The sequence below is a fragment of the Nicotiana sylvestris genome, chromosome 4 (assembly GCF_000393655.2).
Source record: "Nicotiana sylvestris chromosome 4, ASM39365v2, whole genome shotgun sequence".
NCBI classification, from domain to species: domain Eukaryota; kingdom Viridiplantae; phylum Streptophyta; class Magnoliopsida; order Solanales; family Solanaceae; genus Nicotiana; species Nicotiana sylvestris.
In genome coordinates, this window is record NC_091060.1 from 105872405 (window position 1) to 105891989 (window position 19585).

The 19585-nt window shown below is 41.2% G+C and overlaps 2 protein-coding genes across 2 annotated transcripts; both read left to right on the forward strand.

Moving 5' to 3' along the window:
• Positions 1-10801: 10801 nt before the first annotated feature.
• On the forward strand, positions 10802-11386 carry LOC104234534 (uncharacterized). Its single transcript, XM_009788107.2, has one exon. It carries the CDS (start codon positions 10802-10804, stop codon positions 11384-11386), a length of 585 nt encoding a protein of 194 aa, XP_009786409.2.
• A 24-nt stretch (positions 11387-11410) lies between these two features.
• LOC104234535 (uncharacterized) lies at positions 11411-11854 on the forward strand. Its single transcript, XM_009788108.1, has one exon. The coding sequence runs from the start codon at positions 11411-11413 to the stop codon at positions 11852-11854; it is 444 nt and encodes a 147-aa protein (XP_009786410.1).
• The last annotated feature ends 7731 nt before the right edge of the window (positions 11855-19585 follow it).

Below are 19585 nucleotides of genomic sequence, written 5' to 3' on the forward strand. Positions count from 1 at the left end.
TTTTGTTTGGGATTTGAAGCTTTTGGCCCAAATCCGGGTCTTTTAATAAATAAATAAATTCTTTTCATTTTCTAAATTATTTTCTAAAATCATAAACCAAGTTAACTCACTAAAAATACTAATTATCTTTTAATAACATTTATCACATACAATTAAATGTCAATTAACAATAAAATCACACAATTCAACATTAAATGCTAAAAATGCAAAGTACATTATTTTTTATGATTTTTATTTTCATAAAACAAATCACTGGTTAATTAATCCTAAATTGTAAATGCAAATGCAACACATTTTTTTTTGTATTTTTCTTAACTAAAGTAGAAATAAACACGCGTAGACAAAAATACCAATAAATTACAAACAACACAAAACCATTTTATTTTGAATTTTTTGGAATAGTTCTCATAGAGGAAAAATCACGTGCTCACACTCACGTTACTCCCCGTACCTTGTGTGCAGATCCAGGTGCCCGAGCAGCCGAGTGAGGGCTTTGAGCTGTCTTAATATTTGACGGAGACTTCGAGGTAGCTGCATGGCATCCGCAGCCCTGTTCTCTCCCTCTTATCTTATTATCTTTCCGCATTTCCTAGACTATTGATCTATTAGGTATTCAAACTTATATTAGAGGCTCTAGACTCGTGACACCAGATTGTTGGGGTTGTGTAGGTTATTGTTATTTTGACTTTCGCATATTTTCTGTCGTTTTAAGCGTTTATTATGAAATCAGTATTTAAAACCTGTGTTGAAAATGGTTTATTACTAACGAAAATGGGTTGTAGTTAGTTGATCGATTGGCTTTCCTAGTAATGTGATAGGCACCATCACGACCGGTATTTGGGGTCCTGACAAATTGGTATCAGAACCTAGGTTACATAGATCTCGCGTGTCATGAGCCGGTTTAGTAGAGTCTCGCGGATCGGTACGGAGACGTCTGTATTTATCCTCGAAAGGCTACAGAACCTTTAGGAAAAGCTTCATATTCTTGAAATTCTTGTCGTGCGAACTTGTTGATCCGAGTACTAAACTTTTGTTATTCCATTCTCTCATAGATGGTAAGGACACGTGCTACCGGGCCGGGTGGACGACCACCAATTCCACCAGCTGGGGCCACCAGAGGCCGAGGTTGCAGTCGAGGCTGTGGCAGGGGCGGAGTAGCTAGAGCAGCACCGGCAGATCCACCAACTGCCCTAGTTCTGGATCAGGTCCTAGTTGTGGACGCTACAGCAGAACCAGCCCAGGTACCAGATGTGCCTATTGTGATTCCAGGCCTTTAGGAGGCTTTAGCTCAGATCTTATCAGTGTGTACCGGTTTGGCTCAGGCGGTCTCAGTTACTACGGTCGCAGCTACTTCTCAGGCAGGGGGAGGCACCCAGACTCATGTTGCTTGCACACCTGAGCAGGTTGTGCAAGGACTCCAGACACCGGGGGCACCTCCAGCCTAGCCGATTGCACCAGCTCAGGAGTTCGTGGTACCAGTTATGCCGGATGATGAGCAACATCGGCTTGAGAGGTTTGGTAGACTCCAACCTCCGACATTCAATGGTGCAAACGGTGAGGATGCCCAGGGTTTCTTGGATAAGTGCCAGCGGATGCTTCGTACAGCAGGGATTCTTGAGACCAGTGGTGTGGCATTTACTACCTTTCAGTTTTCTGGGATGCCTTCACTTGGTGGGAGGCCTATGAGAGGCGTAGGCCTGTTGGTGCAACGCCCCTTACCTGGCAGCAGTTCTTTATTCTCTCCCTGGAGAAGTATGTACCACAGTCGCGCCGAAAGGAGCTGCGCAGGTAGTTTGAGCAGCTGTGTTAGGAGGAGATGACGGTGACGCAGTATGAGATGCAGTTCTCTAAGCTAGCCTGTCATGCGGTTTGGATGGTTCCCACAGACTAAGAGAGGATCAGGAGGTTTGTTGATGGCCTCACGTACCAGCTTCGGATTCTCATAACTAGCAAGAGGGTGACAGGTGTTACCTTTGAGGAGGTTGTTGATATCGCCCATGAGATTGAGACGGTTCGCTGGCAGGAGTGAGAGGAGAGGGAGGCCAAGAGGCCTCGGGGATCTGGTGTTGTTCCCCCTTTTTCTTGCGAAATCGGGTTTATGACATTTGGAGGGACAACTCGTTCTTTTTGGGAACTGGATTTTACATTTGAAGAGTCGCTATCTAATGATAAGGTACATTAGGATACCAATAGGGTTCATTTATAACTACGTTGATAACCAGAGATAGGGTAAGGGCTTGAAATTATACCAAGGGGAAGGTGTTAGGCACCCCTCACATCAATGCAATACCCGGTAATCACTCCTCAAAAGAGGGGTTACACGTGGCATTAGCGTACCGATCATCATATCCATATCTACCCTTCCCATACCGTTAAGGTATTACAGCGCGGATTGGTCTCGATTACTATTGCATGTTATTACCCATCCTATTCCTATCAGCACGGATTTGTGTGCCCAATATGGATGGGCTTCGGGAGTTGATTCTGGAGGAGGCCCACAACTCGCGGTATTCCATTCATCTAGGTGTCGCGAAGATGTATCACGATTTGAGGCAGCACTATTGGTGGAGAAGAATGAAGAAAGACATTGTGGGATTTGTAGCTCGGTGTCTCAATTGCCAGCAGGTGAAATACGAGCATTAGAGACCGGGTGGCTTGCTTCAGCAGATGGTTATTCCCGAGTGGAAGTAGGAGAGGATCACTATGGACTTTGTTGTTGGGCTTCCACGGACTTTGAGGAAGTTAATTCTATTTGGGTGCTTGTGGATCGGTTGACCAAGTCCGCGTACTTCATTCCTGCGTGTACTACCTATTCTTCAGAGCGATTGGCCGAGATCTATATCCGGGAGATTGTTCATTTGCATGGTATTCCAGTTTCCATCATTTCAGATAGGGACACTCACTTTACTTCGCAGTTTTGGAGGTCTGTGCAGTGAGAATTAGGTACTCAGGTTGAGTTGAGCATATCTTTTCACCCTCATACGGACGGGCAGTACGAGAGCACTATTCAGATATTGGAGGACATGTTGTGTCATTGTGTCATTGATTTCGGAGAGTCATGGGATCAGTTTCTACCGCTTGCAGAGTTTGCCTATAACAACAGCTACCAATCTAGTATTCAGATGTCTCTATATGAGGCTTTGCATGGGAGGCGGTGTTGATCTCTAGTTAGTTGGTTTTAGCCCACTGAGGCTAGGCTATTGGGGACTGATTTGGTGCAGGATGCTTTGGAGAAGGTGTAGGTGATTCGGGAGAGGCTTCTTACAACGTAGTCGAGGCAAAATAGTTATGCTGATAAGAAGGTTCGAGATGTGTCCTACATGGTTGGCGAGAAGGTTTTGTTGAAGGTTTCACCCATGAAGGGTGTTATGAGATTCGGGAAGAAAGGGAAATTGAGTCCTCGGTTCATTGGGCCTTTTGAGGTGCTTCGGAGGATTGGGGAGGTGGCTTATGAGCTTGTTTTTCCACCCAGCTTGTCGAGTGTACATCCGGTATTTCATGTTTCTATGCTTCGGAAGTATATTAAGGATCCGTCTCATGTTTTGGATTTCAGCACGGTTCAGTTGGATGATGATTTGACTTATGATGTGGAGCTAGTAGCTATTTTGGGTCGTCAGGTTCGAAAGTTGAGGTCAAAGGATATAGCTTCAGTGAAAGTGCAGTGGAGAGGTTGGCCCGTGGAGGAGGTTACCTAGGAAACCGAGCGGGAGATGCGGAGCAGATATCCTCACCTGTTTGATGCTTCAGGTATGTTTCTTGACTCGTTCGAGGACGAACGTTTGTTTAAGTTGGGGAGGATGTGATGACCCGGCCAGTCGTCTCATGAGTTACCGCTCTGTTTTCCCCATTTCTGCTTCTTTATGCTTCGTTATCCATGTTTTATGGTATCGGGTTGGCCGGATCGAGTCCGGAATGAGTTTGGTGAAGTTTGAGACACTTAGTCTCTTTTAAGAGAGTTTAAGTTGGAAAAGTCAACCGGATGTTGACTTACATTTTAGAGGGCTCGAATGTGAGTTCCAATGGTTCGGTTAGCTTCGGGAGGTGATTAATGACTTAGGAGTGTGATCAGAATGTGTTTTGAAGGTACGGAGTAGAATTAGGCTTGAATTGGCGAAGTTGATATTTTGGCGATTTCCGGTTGATAGGCGAGATTTTGATATAGGGGTCAGAATGGAATTCCAAGAGTTGAAGTAGCTCTTTCGTGTCATTTGAGATGTGTGTATAAATTTTCAGGTCATTCGGACGTGGTTTGGTTGGGTGTTTGATCAAAAGCGTATTTCGGAAGATTTTAGAAACTTAGGATTGAATCCGAGGTGTTTTAATTGATTTGATGTTGTTAGAAGTGTTTTGATGATTGGAAACAAGTTTGTATAAGGTATTGGGTTATGTCTGTGCTCTTGGTCGAGGCCCCGGGGGCCTCGGGGTGATTTCGGAAGGTTAATAGGAAGGTTTGAGACTTGTGGAAGTGTAGAAACTTTGCTGCCTCTGGTGTTTTCAAACCTGCGGTTTGGGGACCGCAGGTGCGGCGCCGCACGTGCGGAAGATGAACTGCAGAAGCGGAGTGTTGAGATTTTTCAGGAACCGCAGATGCAGTGTGGGACCGCACTTGCGGAGTCGCAGGTGCGGATGGACTATCGCAGATGCAATTTTTAGACTTTAAGTGATTTTCACAAAAGCGGAGGCATGACCGCAAATGCGGTACCGCAGAAGCGGTTGGAGAGTCGCAGATGCGAAAATGTCTGGGCGAAATATATAAGTTATTCCATTTTGCAAAATTTAGTTATTTCACTATTTTTGGACTTCGACTTGGAGCTTTTTGGGCAATTTGGAAGAGGGCTTTCAAGGGAACTTCGTAAGGTAAAGATTTTTTGACCTAAAACACATTTCTATGGTAGTATTTTATGGATTAAGGCTGAAATTAAAGGAATTAAAGGGCTAAAAATGGAGGATTAGGGATTGAGTTTAAGATGCCATAAATTGAGGATTTGAGGGGTCATTTGGACTCCGATTTTAGTGTTCTTGATATGCATAGACTCGTGGGGAGAATTGATGTAAAAAATTCTAAATTTCGAGACGTGGGCCCTGGGGTGGGGTTTTGGTAATTTTGGGATTTGTGCCATTAATTGATTGTTTTCGCTTGATCTTCGTTCCCTTGGCATATTTTGACGTCCTCGTTCTGATTTTGGATAGATTCGATGCATGTGGAGGCTGATTCGAGGGGCAAAGGTGTCGCGGAGTAGTATTTTCACTGGTTTGAGGTAAGTAACCATTGTAAATCTGGAACTAATGGTACAAAACCCCAGTATTTGATTTGTCTTGTGACACACATGCTAGGTAACGAGCGTGTGGGCGTGCACCGGTAGGGATTGTGACTTGGTCCGTCCCGTAGCGACTATTAAGCCACGTATTTGATTTGGAAACGTTATATTATTCCGTATTTTGGATATTTATACTTTATTATGGGTTGTATGCCATGTGTTCGGGCCTTGTGCTGACCTGTAGAAACCCTTAGGGGCATTTTGACTATGTTTCCTCACTATTACTTGCTAAAAACATATCCTCAATCATGTCTTACTTATTTAAATATTTAAAACTGGTTTATCTTTTTACTTCTAATTGTGAGGATTGTTTGGGCTGAGTTCCCTAATTTCTATTGTTGTTCCCGAGAGGCTGTGAGGTTAATGACTGAGAGAGGTTGAGAACCTAATAGTGAGGATATGATATGTATATATTGCGGACCGGGCTGCACGCCGCAGCGATACTTATATGGATCAGGTTGCACGCCGCAGCGATATATATACTGGATCGGGCTGCACCCTGCAGCGATATGTATATTGGATCGGGCTGCGCACCGCAGCAATATGATGCTTAGGCTGTAAGAGCCCCTCCGGAGTCTGTACACCCCCAGTGAGCGTAGTAGACTATAAATTACGGATCGGGCTGCACGCCGCAGCCGTTACTATGATTTCTATTATTATGAGATACTAAAGAGCTGAATGTTGAGAGTGAGTACTGTGTGACGAGAGTCGAGTCACGAGTGATTGAGAGGCTACCCGAGGAGCCATATTCTGAGTGATTCCTTACCCGAGAGGCCTTGTTATGATGTTTTCACTGATTTCACTCTTCTTTTAAATAAGCCTCTGTTGGATATATTGCTAAGCAACTGACTTTAATGTTTTAAACTGGAAATGTGATTCTATAACGAAAATTGATTTTTAAACTGTAAAGATGACCTGATATTCTGTTGATTAATCAGTTATGTATTTTTTTGTCACTACTTTCAGTCCCTATTTACTCTAGTTACTTAATAAGTTGGCGTACTCACGTTACTTCCTGCACCTTGTGTGCAGATCCAGGTGTCCGAGCAGCTGAGTGAGGGCTTTCAGCTGTTTAAGTATTTGATAGAGACTTTGAGGTAGCTGCATGGCGTCCACAACCCTGTTCTCTCCCTCTTATCTTATTATCTTTCTGCATTCCTAGACTATTGATGTATTAGGTATTCAGACTTGTATTAGAGGCTCTAGACTCGTGACACCAGATTGTTGGGGCTGTGTAGGTTATTGTTATTTTGACTTTCGCATATTTTTCTGTCGTTTTAAACGTTTATTATGAAATCAGTATTTAAAACCTGTGTTGAAAATGGTTTATTACTAAAGGAAATGAGTTGTGGTTAGTTGATCGATTGGCTTGCCTAGTAATGTGATAGGTGCCATCACGACCGGTATTTGGGGTTGTGACATTACTGCTAGCCCAACTGACCCCTCCACTTATCTAGCTAGCCTTCCATATAATCATGTTGCAGTTCATCTTCAGATAAAAAGGTGACGGGATGAGGATGATCCTGATAGCATAGTCGGTCGGCAGGGTATACGCCTCAGGCCAACCAATTCACTAAAGCATACAGGTTGTGACACACATTTATATTTAGCTTGCGTTATATATTTCATACTAAACAGTAATTTGGTGTAAATAATATTTTTATTTAATATTATTAACTTAGTGTTTTAAGTTTTAGTATTATTGCTTAATTAAATATTTGAATCACAAATAAAAAAATAGATTAAAATACATTAAAATACGTTAAAACACATAATACATGAAATCTAAAACATAAAATAAACAATACACTTAAAGCAGCCATGTGTTCGTTTAGTCATTATCGCATATTATTCTCTGCTTCAAATACTGAAATTTTTTTTGCAGTCGGTTATTTTGTTCTTCGGCTTCTTTTTGTTTCTCTTTCAATGTTTCCACTTGTTTTTCAACGTTGGAACATTTTTCATCGAGTTTTCAGATTTTTATTTTGTACTCCCTTGTACATTTCCAAAGGTTTAGTAAACATGATTTTTAGTATTTTCTGGTTAACGAGATCATCATACCATTCTTTAAAACTACATTGATTTTTCTCGTATGAATAGTCATGATAACAAATGACTATCAGTATCATGTTATAAAATAAATATACAAATAAACAACATAAATTTTTCATATCAATAACTCACGATGTATTTACATATCCAGCGTTAGCGCCCTAGATGGCAAGTAGCCCAGCATCATTTCAAAATTGCATGTTTCCACAGTAACACGTAAAGACCTCATCGTTGTCAGACATATTGTATTGCTTGACTTGAAATTTTATGGAAATTAAGATTAATGGTTGTTTACACTCTGACGATTCCCAAAGAATGAAGTAACATGTGTGGGATTATTAAAGGTAAGAATGAGTGATTTTAGGTTGCATAACGCATATTGTACATGCGCCATCTTGTATTAGTGCAGGAATCATTACGGTACAAGTGCGTACATGTTTTTTCAGCTGGACAAGATAAGGCATGTATTTAATTTGTACTTTTTTCTGAACTATTGCATAACGCATATTTTACATGCACCATATTGAACTACTAAAGGAATTATTATGGTACAAGTGCGTGCACGACTTTTCAGTTGGACAAAACAAGGCGTGCATTTAATTTGTAGTTATTTTTGAACTATTGCATAACGCATATTCTACATGCGCCATGTTGAACTATTAAAATAATCATTACGGTACAAGTGCGAGCATGCCTTTTTAGCTGGACAAGACAAGGCATGTATTTAATTTGTACTATTTTTCTAAACTACTGCATAACACATATTGTACATGTGCCATGTTAAACTCGTAAAGGAATTATTATAGTACAAGTGCATACATACCTTTTCAAGTTGATAAGACAAGGCGTGCGCTTGAATAGCGCATATTATACATGTGTCATGCTGAACTACCTACATTTTCGCTTAGATAAGTAGAACCAATTTTTTTAAGTTATTAATTTAACCAAGCATTTCTAAAATGCCACTTACCTTTAATAAATAGTTTAAGAAGAGGCAAAAGAATGAAGGTAGCTTAGAAGATCCATATGGCACGGGCCAAAACACAATTGATCCCTTTATTGAAAAAAATATGCTAGGTTGCTATACTTATTTGGTGGATGATAGGTTGTATGGTGTTTTACATCAATTAGAAAATAAACCTATCAATGTACATATAGATCTAAAAATTGTAGGACACATTATTGAGGGGGAGGTGTATTCTACAAAGCCTGAAGGTGTGCGAATTTGGAGTGAAAACCTATAGTGGGTTCCCCTATACTCAAAAAAGGTGCGATTGAGGTATAATGTCATTGGCATAGGCTATCTGTACCACAAGCATTGTCTGCAATGTTCCAAACTTCCACACATAGAGAAGAACCAGAAAATGTTCAGCATTTGATGAACGAGATCTTAGAGATGAAAAAGGCACTAGCCGTTCATCATGCACTGGATAATCTTAACTACCTCCAAAGGACTGAGGATCTGCATTGAGCTTTATTAGAGAATGGAAAAGTTGCATAGAGATATTGATTATCCTATTTTCCCAACAGTTATGTAGTGAGCGGGCCTACGAAAATATCTGCTACAGACATTTAACATTGGAGTGTGATATTATTGTAGAAATCAAGCAAGTGATCTTATTGATGTTAGTGATGAAACACAAGAAATGTGTGATAATTGGGGGCTGGATTATGATGCCCTCGGTCCGGATGGATGAGAACAAAATGGAGACAATGAAGGCAAAGAAAATGACAATGAAGACCTAAATGAAAGTAACCATGAATTAGTACCTGATAGTGACGATAATGACGAGTGAAAAATGTCTTATTTGTTTTTAAATTTTATATGTTATGTTTTCTATTGAATTCTCAATGCTAAGTGTCAACTAGAGATAACACTATTAGAAATACAATTTTATTCCATTGATTGCAAACGCACTATTACAGACATTTGTTCCTACTAATAATATGCCTAATAGTTGTCAATGTTGGATTTTTGATTTACTCATTAAGACAAAGTCTTAATTTTTGTAGCTTCCCTATATTCCTCTTTTTAATTTTCACCTCCAGTTGTCTTAAATACTTCTCAAAAGAAAATTGGTTTGCCCCACAAATCTGACTTTTTACTTTAAGGTGCCAGAGAAAAGGCGTTCGATCTCAGTTCATTTTCAGATCCGTATCCCCAATTTGCTCTCTATTATCTAATCTTTGAAAATTGATTAATCTCTGTTGAAAATTGAAAAATCAGCCCTAGGGCTTGCCTGGTCATTCTTCCATTCCATTTTATTGTAGTGATCTAAATCACACTCTGGTTTTTCTGATTCTTTCCGTGTAATAAAATTGTCCACGAAAAAATCACTCTCAAATAGTATTAAATCAAACCAAACTATTTTGATCTATTTCCCAATTCTGTTTAATTTCCATAAAAAGCAGAAGAAAAGTAAAAAACCGAAGGTTTTTTGAAGCGAACGCATTGATAGATTGTTGAGATTCTGCAAAAGAAGGTGAATTTGGTACAGTTTTCTGATAATATTTCAAGGTAGGTTGAAATATTAAAAAGGAAGGATTTAACCATAGGTACGGTTTGAAAATCGGCAGAGTCAAGATTTGCAAGAAGATACTGTCATTGGATAACTAGATTGTTCATATTCTTTATAACCATCGTGGTTTTATTAACGGTTCGGTAATTAATAATTAGTTCATCAGTGGTCGGTATCCTCCAATCCATCATTTTTCTAGTTTTTTTCTCCCCCTATTCTCTTGGTTCCGTGGGTGTTTGCGTGTTTTGCATGTATCACTTTTGGGAGGTGCACGCGCACAAGCAGTAGAGTAGCAGCTATACACCGGATTCCGCAGCATCGGAAGTATACCAAGTCGAAAGTTTCAGGTTCTATTCGCGAAATTGGTACCTCCAGCCTCTTGTTTCTCTGTCCCCTGTGTTAATTACTTTGTTGTTGTAGTATTTTGTACTAGTCTAGTCAGTCTAGTGGGCTTGTAGTTACTATTTGCTCCTTTTTTTGTTCTATGTGATGTTTTTTCTCCTTTTTATTTTAGACCTTCGTAGGCAAGGAGACTGTGGTTTGTAGTGGCAAAGTAAGGTCATGTCCTCGGGGAGGTCGGGTTGTGGGGAGGGGGTAGGGCAACTGTCAGGGGGTGGGACGGGGCCCAAAGGGTGTAAAGGGAACAAGGTAGCCCGTAAATTGAGAATTGGATCGTGGAATATAGGGACGTTTACGGGTAAGTCTATAGAGCTGGCGAAGATTCTCCATAATAGGAGGGTTAATATAGCGTGTGTGAAGGAGACTAGGTGGGTAGGATCGAAGGCGAGGTATGTAGACCGGTATAAATTGTGGTTCTCCGGAGTCGTGAAGGGCACGAACGGAGTGGGCATTTTAGTGGATAGGGAGCTAAGAAAGTCGGTGGTAGAGGTTAAACGGGTGAAAGACATATTGATGGCGATTAAGGTAGTAGTTAGAGGGAGCACTCTAAATGTCATTAGTACTTACACGCCGCAAACGGGCTTGAACGAGGAGGTTAAAAGGCGCTTTTGGGAGGTGATGGATGAGGTGGTGCGGGGTATGTTGCCTACAGAGAAGCTATTCATAGGAGAGGATTTCAATGGTCATACTGGGTTGTCTGCTAGTGGCTATGGTGAAGTGCACCGTGGCTTCAGCTTTGGTGATAGGAACGGGGGTGGTACCTCACTGTTGGATTTTGCTAGAGCTTTTGAGTTGGTGATCGTGAAATCTATGTTTCCGAAGAGGGAGGAGCATTTGGTTACTTTCCGGAGTATGATGGCTAAGACTCAAATTGACTATCCCCTCCTCAGGAGTTGTGATAGGGGGTTGTGCGAGGATTGCAAGGTGATCCCGAGTGAGAACCTCGCAACTCAATATAGTCTCCTAGTGATGGACGTCGATATCTTGATTAAAAGGAAGAAGAGGTTTGTACGGGGTCAGTCGAGGATCGGGTGGGGAGCTTTGTCTAAGGATAATGTGCAGGAGTTGGAGAGGCGGCTGACGAATATGGGTGCCTAGAAGAGTGGTGGGGACGCTAGCGCTATGTGGACGGCAACATCGGACTGTATAAGGGAGGCAGCAAGAGAGGTGTTTGGAGTTTTGAATGGTTACTCTAGTGGGCACCGAGGCGACTGGTGGTGGAATGACGTGATCCAAGGTAAAGTAGAAACCAATGAAGCGGCTTACATTAAGTTAGTAGAGAGCACCGACGAGGATCAGAGGAGAGCGAACAGAGAAAGATATAAGGATGCTGGGAAGGAGGCAAAATTAGCGGTCACAGAGGCTAAGACTGTTGCTTTTGGTCAGCTTTATGAGGAACTTCGGGGCAATGGTGGGGACAAGAAGTTATTTCGGTTGGCCAAAGCGAGAGAGAAGAAGGCTCACAACCTGGATCTAGTGAGGTGCATCAAAGATGAGGACGGTCGAGTATTGATGGAAGAGGCCAGATTAGGCAAAGATGGCAGTCATACTTTTATAAACTTCTGAATAAAGAGAGGGATAGAAACATCGTGTTAGGGAAATTGGGGCACTCCGAGAGTCATCGAGACTTTAGGTATTATAGGCGCATTAAGGTTGAGGAGGTCGTGGGTGCAATGGGTTAGATGAGTCGGGGTAAAGTGACCGGACCAGACGAGATTCCAGTAGAGTTTTGGAGATATGCGGGTAGGGCAAGCTAGGAATGGCTGACTGAGTTGTTTAATGTTATCTTTTGGACAAAGAAGATGCCTGATGAGTGGCGGTAGAGTATAATGGTTTCGATGTACAAGAACAAAGGAGATATCTAGAATTGTAACAACTATAGGGGTATCAAGTTACTAAGTCATACCGTGAACGTTTGTGAGAGGGTGATGGAAGGGAGGATAAGGAGGGAGGTGTCTATATTAGAAAACCAGTTTGGGTTCATGTCGGATCGTTCTACTACGGAAGCGATCCACCTTATCGGGAGGTTGGTCGAACTATACAGGGATAGTAAGAGGGATTTGCATATGGTGTTTATTGACCTAGAAAAGGCATATGACAAGGTCCCTAGGGGCATCCTTTGGAGGTTTTTGGAGGTGAAAGGTGTGTTGGTGGCTTACATTAGGGCAGATGGTGGCCTAAGAAGTATTGGGGCGAGGTGATCAGGTAGGACATGGCGCGGCTTCAGATTTCCGAGGACATAGCTCTTTATAGGAACATGTAGAGGTTGAGCATTAGGGTGGTAGGATAGGGGATACTTCCCTCTTTGTATCGGGTAGTTTGATAAAGTTTTGTGTAGGTTTGTTAGCGGTCTATGTTGTACTCACGTTGTTGTTTTGCATAGTTTTGTGTTATTGTCCTTTCACTTCTTCGTTGTTGTTATTTTCTTTCTGGCATCTTTTGTTGTTACGTGCATTTTCTCTTGTTTCTTTTCTTGTTGTCTCTCATGTTGAGCCGAGAGTCGACTAGAAACAACCTCTCTATCCTTTTCGGGGTAGGGGTAAGGTCTGTGTACTCTACTCTCCCCAGATCCCACTAGTGGGATTTTACTGGGTATGTTGTTGTTGTTGTTGTTATAGTTGTCAATGTTGGATGAACTGCCACCAAGAGTTGTTTGGCACCGCATCCCAAATCGATTGTTGGACATGTACGTCAATCGTGTCCTGTTTGGAAACATAAATCACATTTATGCGCATATAAAGTATCCCCAACATCCATTTAGTTCCATATCTACGTTCTTTTTTGCACTCCCCTATGACACAAAAATGCCTTGTTACAAACAATTACAAATGGTTCTGGTGGACAATAAAACTCAGAACCCAAAGGTTGGAAGTTACCACTATAGGTGTTTGCGTATGCAGCCATACTATATTCTTTATTAACATACCTAATTGCTGCAAACCAAGTATGTTGATAGCATTTCATGGCATGAGAGTATGGAATGTGATAAATCATCCATTTACCACATGAACATAACGAGTGCTATCATTGATAGTGTGGGTATTATTACTACAGCCTTGATGCAAACTGGTTCAAACTTCAAAAATATTTAGGTACTGTAATATTGCAAATATATATGCCACTGTGACCGCTTCCTATAAAGCTCATTTTGTTACGTCGGTTTTGGCATAACTTGAACACTCATTTCAACCAAGGAGGATGCACTTCGGAATCTATCAACTAACCTCTCTGCCAGCTGCTTGAGTGACATCAGCACCATGGCAGTGGTTGATAGTCCATGAGCTGACTTTAATAACCCATTGGCAGACTGAGATATTTGTAATCAAAATTCTCCATCTTCTACTACCATTCTTATGCCGAGTCCATTTCTCAATCTCAGGAATATAAGCTACTTCGTCTTCCTACCAAATCAATTCCATTCACATCAAGAATTTTCTCTCTTGATGATTTGTTACATTCATCCACATTAGATCATGCAACCTCTTATTCGTATAAGGTCGTTAGAGGTTGGCCTTAAAGTACCTAATACAGTAATGGTGGTAGCCGTACGGCTACTTCCATTCATCTAAAGCACACACGGAACCTGAAATCCCAGTATGCCGATCCGATATTAGATAAATACCTAAACGTGTCTCACAACATGATCCATCAAGTGGTTTAAAATAATGTCCAAGTCTCTTGACTTTCGTTGGCACAAGTAGCAAAGGCAAAGGGAAATATTTGGCCATTAACATCTACTACAACGGCAATCAACATCTTTATGTCGTACTTTTGGTACACATATGTGTCATCTATGGAGATTACTAGCCGAAAATGAACAAAACCATCAATGGATTTTTAAATGCCTTGGCAAATATCTGAATACTTTTGTGGAATGTCAGGACGTCGTTCGGGCTTCCATTCAACAACAGTCCTGGGATTAAAGTACTGCAAATTAGCCATGTACCTCGGTAGAGCCACAAATAACTTATCCCAGTTGCCATAACAATCTCAAACGCATGTTTACGCCCGAGAAATGCTTTTCTTTTGGTAATGGTACGCCCATATACATGCACAACTGATGGTATGCACTCTTTCACCTTGTACCTTATGACATTTCAATGTGTGAAATCAATACAAGGAAATCAACTCAACGTGTAACTTAAAATGATTCCTATTGAATGTGTCCATATTACAATTATGCTTGTCAATCTATTTCCCCACAACCCACATTTTTAAATTTTCTCCAACGCAGCCTTAGAGCCTTGGTCCCATCTATAACAAACCACCTTATATGTTTTTTAGATGACTCAGCAACCTTGATCTCACATCTGTTTTTATGATGAAAATTTGCATAGCCCTGCTGAGGTGAGCATTGTCACTGAAAAGCATATTTTTACAAAGCTCTGTTGGTCTACTTTCGTCCCACATTTCCATATGAATATCATCAAGACCCCTTGTGAGGGCATCCACATCCGGCACAGTTGGCAAGTGATCAAGGTAGGGAATCTCCCTTAAATGAATGGACACACACGACTCGTACACTGGTGGTTAACGGTAGGTGGAGTCTGCATATACGAAGCATGCTGAGTGGTGGCATCATGCTCCATTGTCAAATCTAGTTGATCATTGTCACTCTCACCTGCGAAATGCGGTTCCTCATCATTGCTCTCATCAGGAAGGGTGTTTCATCGCCTGGCTCATCAGTTTCGTTTTCATAATCACCGTCATCTTCCTCACTTTGTGCATCTACCATATCCTGATTGAAAATATTATCATGCACAACTCACTTCGGACAAGACCATCATGTTTCTTATTTTCACTATAAAACCAATGAAATAGTTGATATTTTGTTCATCTTAACATAATATATTAACTTCGAAACTTAAATGTACAATTAATAATTTGTAGATAGCCCATGATGCACATTATTAAATATCTAATGACTCGAGGATGGACCTGCATGATCCATCACTCCAAAAGTAGGTAGATTCCAATTGTTGATTAGTTCATAACTTGTAAAATTTATATCTGGATGGTAACGCATATGAAAGATATCAGAGTTAGTACTATTGTTATACATAAACCCAATAGTTATACTAAAACAAGGTAAATTTCAATCTACCACTCGATCTGTGAATTCTGTAAACTTGGCAACTCTCCATGTTGTTGCACTAGCAAGAAATTATGTCCTCGCTCCTTGTTAACCCTTGAAAATAAATTTAAATCTGGCCAAACTCTTTCACGCCAAACCTGTTAGGATAACGCAGCTCCGCAAACATCACTAGATGGTTGAGCATTAGTTTTAGTTTGCGGAACATTAGTACTATTGGCGTCTTCGGACTTTACGTACATTTCCAACATACTTAACAAAAGAACATCCATGTGTTCATCTGGTGTCCGTAAAAAATCTTGCAAAGTTTCATCATCATTGTTGCTAAACTCGGTATAGCACGCCACACCTTGTGGAGTAAGTGAATACGTGTCACTACCCAAAATCTCACCTTAGGTATCGTGATGGCACCTAGTCTCTAAGACTAGGTAAGCCGATTACTTACAATAATTAAGCCAGTTTAACAATGATATTTTTTAAAATAGAGTTTAATATAAATATCGAAATAAAGGTGAAACAATCCTACGCGGCAATAATCACAACAACCTCCCAAGACTATCTGAATACATAGAAATGTTTTTAAACAAAATACAATATTGTTCGGATATCAAATTAACAGTACAACAAAAAGGAAAAGGACTCCAAGGGACTGCGACGACCAAGAACCTCTATCTTGAATCCTCATGATCAAGAAGCTAACTCTGCCTGAGTCTGCTATCTTCAATACCTGAATTTGCACAAAAATGCACAAAAGTGTAGTATGAGTACACCACGGTCGGTACCTAGTAAGTATCAAGACTAACCTCGGTGGAGCAGTGACGAGGTACAAGTCAAAACACCTATTAGTCATAATAAGTTGTGCATTATATAAGTATAAATCTAATAATGAAAACAAGAATCAGTAAATGGCAACAAGGAATAAAACATGTGATATAAATGGTAAAGTAATCAAAACATCGTTAAAGGACCAGTGAAACCAAATAAGGGAAAACAATGACAACTAACTAATCAAGCCGTTCTAACACAAGTCTCACAACAACATTACTCTGAGATACCTTATATCATGATAACAAGCCACGAGTCTCAAACCACAAATCATATGCTCACGGCACCTCATGCCCACATTGTTTATCACAGTCACATGGACAACTCACGTGTCAATATCTCAATCCGCTCAGCATAGTCAGAGGTTCAATATCACAATCCGTCTGGCATAGTCACACCCTCAATATCACAATTCACCCGGTGTGGTCACAGGCTCAATATCATAGTCGAGGTAGATAATACAAGAATACATGTGCAAGATCAATAAATGTCAAGTTTCATACTTCTGAATTGGTATAACTGTCATGCTATAGTGTATGCTTGTGCGAGTGTAATAATACGGTCCAAGTCGGCAAGTAATATCAAAGGCATCGAGTAGTTCATGGGAAGCAACACAACAAGTCATGTAAGGTGCATGACATACACTAGGAAAATCACACCATCACATGAATATCATTAACATTATGCCCCCAGGTCATCACATGTCAACCCTGATATCGCCACCCTTATCTCTCCATATTTACAACATCATAATAGCCAACCTTATCACTCTGCCTAGACAATAAAACAATAGCCACCCATATTGCTCCGTATAATAGACATATGTATCACTCCGCCCAGACATTAATACAATAGCCACCCATATCAGTTCACTCAATCAACAACAATGAAATATCACTCTTATGCTTCACATAACTACAATCAAACCACACAACATATCACATGTGCTAACATCATAACAACACAACATATCAACTCATAACACAAGTGCCCATAGGCCACAACCCTTTCCAAAACAACAATACCAATATCATCACAACGTAGAGCCCACAGCTCAACCAAAATGTGTACAAGAATCTCGATAGCAACAAAATGGAATAGGGAAAAATAACTCAACAATTAATAATACTCCATTATGTATACGGTGAAATCGGAGGATCTAATTCCTCGTCATCGAGGCACCTCAAAAGATCATCTCGAAGCCTCGAGGCAACAAGGCTATGGTCGGGTTTCCCCTCTCGAGGTTCATGGATGCCCAACCTTGAAATAATGTCGACCACAGCTATGGCAAAAATGGAGATTTATCAAGGTACCAGGCTAGGACTAACAGAGCCTAGTGGACTGCCCTGACCCTGAATCAGGGTGTCATCTAGCTGTCATATTCCCTATCTTGTAATTAGCGCATCTTGTACTATGTTGGGATTCCCCTCATATATAAAGGGGATCCTTATCATTTTAGCGGGACCTGTTGCTTCAGTTGCTCCACAAGAAATATACAAGAACATTCTTTTCGCCCTCTAACATATTCTTTGATATTGTTGCTCCCATTTATTGTTTTCATTAATGTTCTTCATTTATTGCTTATCATTGGCTATATGGAGCTTTCATTAATTTTACTCCAACTGTTAGTCATACATCGATTACCTTCGATAGCTCCCAGCCGAGCTCCAGAATCGACATCGACGCCCCCAAATCGACAAGCTCGAGGCCCTGATTGTTATCCTATCAGTTTGATTATCACCCTATTAGTATCAACTGTTTAACAACTAGCATAAAAATAGATCACGTATTTTTAGAGTCTCATAATCAGATTTAATTGTTTTTACCATTTTCACGGTAAATATTATGGCGCCACCATGGGGTTAAAAATAATAGTGATTTTTTTCTTGCTGGTTTCGTCACATAACGCAAGTTATCTTTCACACTTGTTCTTGTCCAAGATCTTCAAATTTCAGGTCGAAATGCCTAAATCAATAAATAGAGATGAAAACAACTACCTCGAAAACCGAGGAGAGAATGGTGTGGTTGTTCCAACCTGGGCACAAAAGAGATTCCTCGGCATATCGTTCATATGATTATTGGATGGATCGACATTCCCCAAGGGCCCATGATCAAGCGGACAAAAATATCCGCCGCAATAAGAAGGGCCAATCCGAGACCGCGTGGCCGAAGACACCCTCGCATTCAGCGAAGAGGATCTCGAGACCTTGACAGAACTACACAACGACGCGCTGGTAATCTCATTTCTTTTAAACAACATTCAAGTTAAACATGTGCTCATGGATCCAGGAAGCTCGGCCAACGTAATCAGGCCAGGGGTAGTAGAACAGCTTGGGTTGCACGATGAGATCATACCTGCCTCCCGGGTCCTCCACGGCTTCAACCTGACCAGCAAAGTAACAAGAGGAGAAATCACCCTTCCAATCGACACGTCCGGCACGGTTCAGAACACCAAGTTTCAAGTCATCAATGGCGACATAAGGTATAATGCATTGCTTGGCAGGCCGTGGATACACTGCATAAGAGCAGTACCGTCTACCGTCCACTAAATGATGAAATTCCCGACAAAGGATGGGATTAAAACTGTCTATGGGGAACAACATGCGGCGAGGGAGATGTTCGCGGTGCACGTTGTGGCGCCGGCACCAATACCTCTACTCACAAAAAAGCCGAAGGGTAATCAAACTACATCATCAATTAAGCCCGATTAAACAAAACAAAGGACCGTACCACATCCTCATCTCAAGCGACTGAGACATATCGGACCTCGAAACATCGTCAGCACATCCTGCACTAAGGTATAACCATCTCCCTTTTCATTATATATTTCACACTAACCCTTATACAGGCGCCCGACCGAAGCAGTCAAAGCGCTAACCCAACCCGAAGACCTTAAGGTTTTAAAGCATTCGTTGCACTCTTTTCCTTCGACCGAGTTTTTATCCCGGAAAGGGTTTTATCGGCAAGGGTTTTTAATGAGGCAACCTTCACATGCTACCTAAGGACGACTCGATAAGTATTCAAGGCTTATTTTGCAATCAACCTCGAACACTAGGGGCACCCCCCCCCTCCCGCCCAAAGGTCATCCGCTCAAAAAAACCAAGAAATGCCAAATGCGGTCCTAATAGGAAAATGATTACCGGGCAAAACGGTCGAACGAACCGTGTTCGTATAGCCGAGCCCCAACGGCGAAAACGTGTATACTTGTACCAAGTAATCAAAGAATACCTTTTGTCAAAGCATCTCTTACTACAAAAGAAACTCAGTATTTTCGCAAAAACGGTTCCTCCGTTGAAAATATCCCGAACACTCGAGGACTGGTGTCAGCAATTCAACACCTAAATGACCTCCGGGTTTGGACTCCAAACTCGTAAGCCCTC

Coding starts and splice junctions, on each gene's coding strand:
- LOC104234534 (XM_009788107.2), top strand. CDS start 10,802: ATGGCGATTAAGGTAGTAGTTAGAGGGAGCACTCTAAATGTCATTAGT.
- LOC104234535 (XM_009788108.1), top strand. CDS start 11,411: ATGTGGACGGCAACATCGGACTGTATAAGGGAGGCAGCAAGAGAGGTG.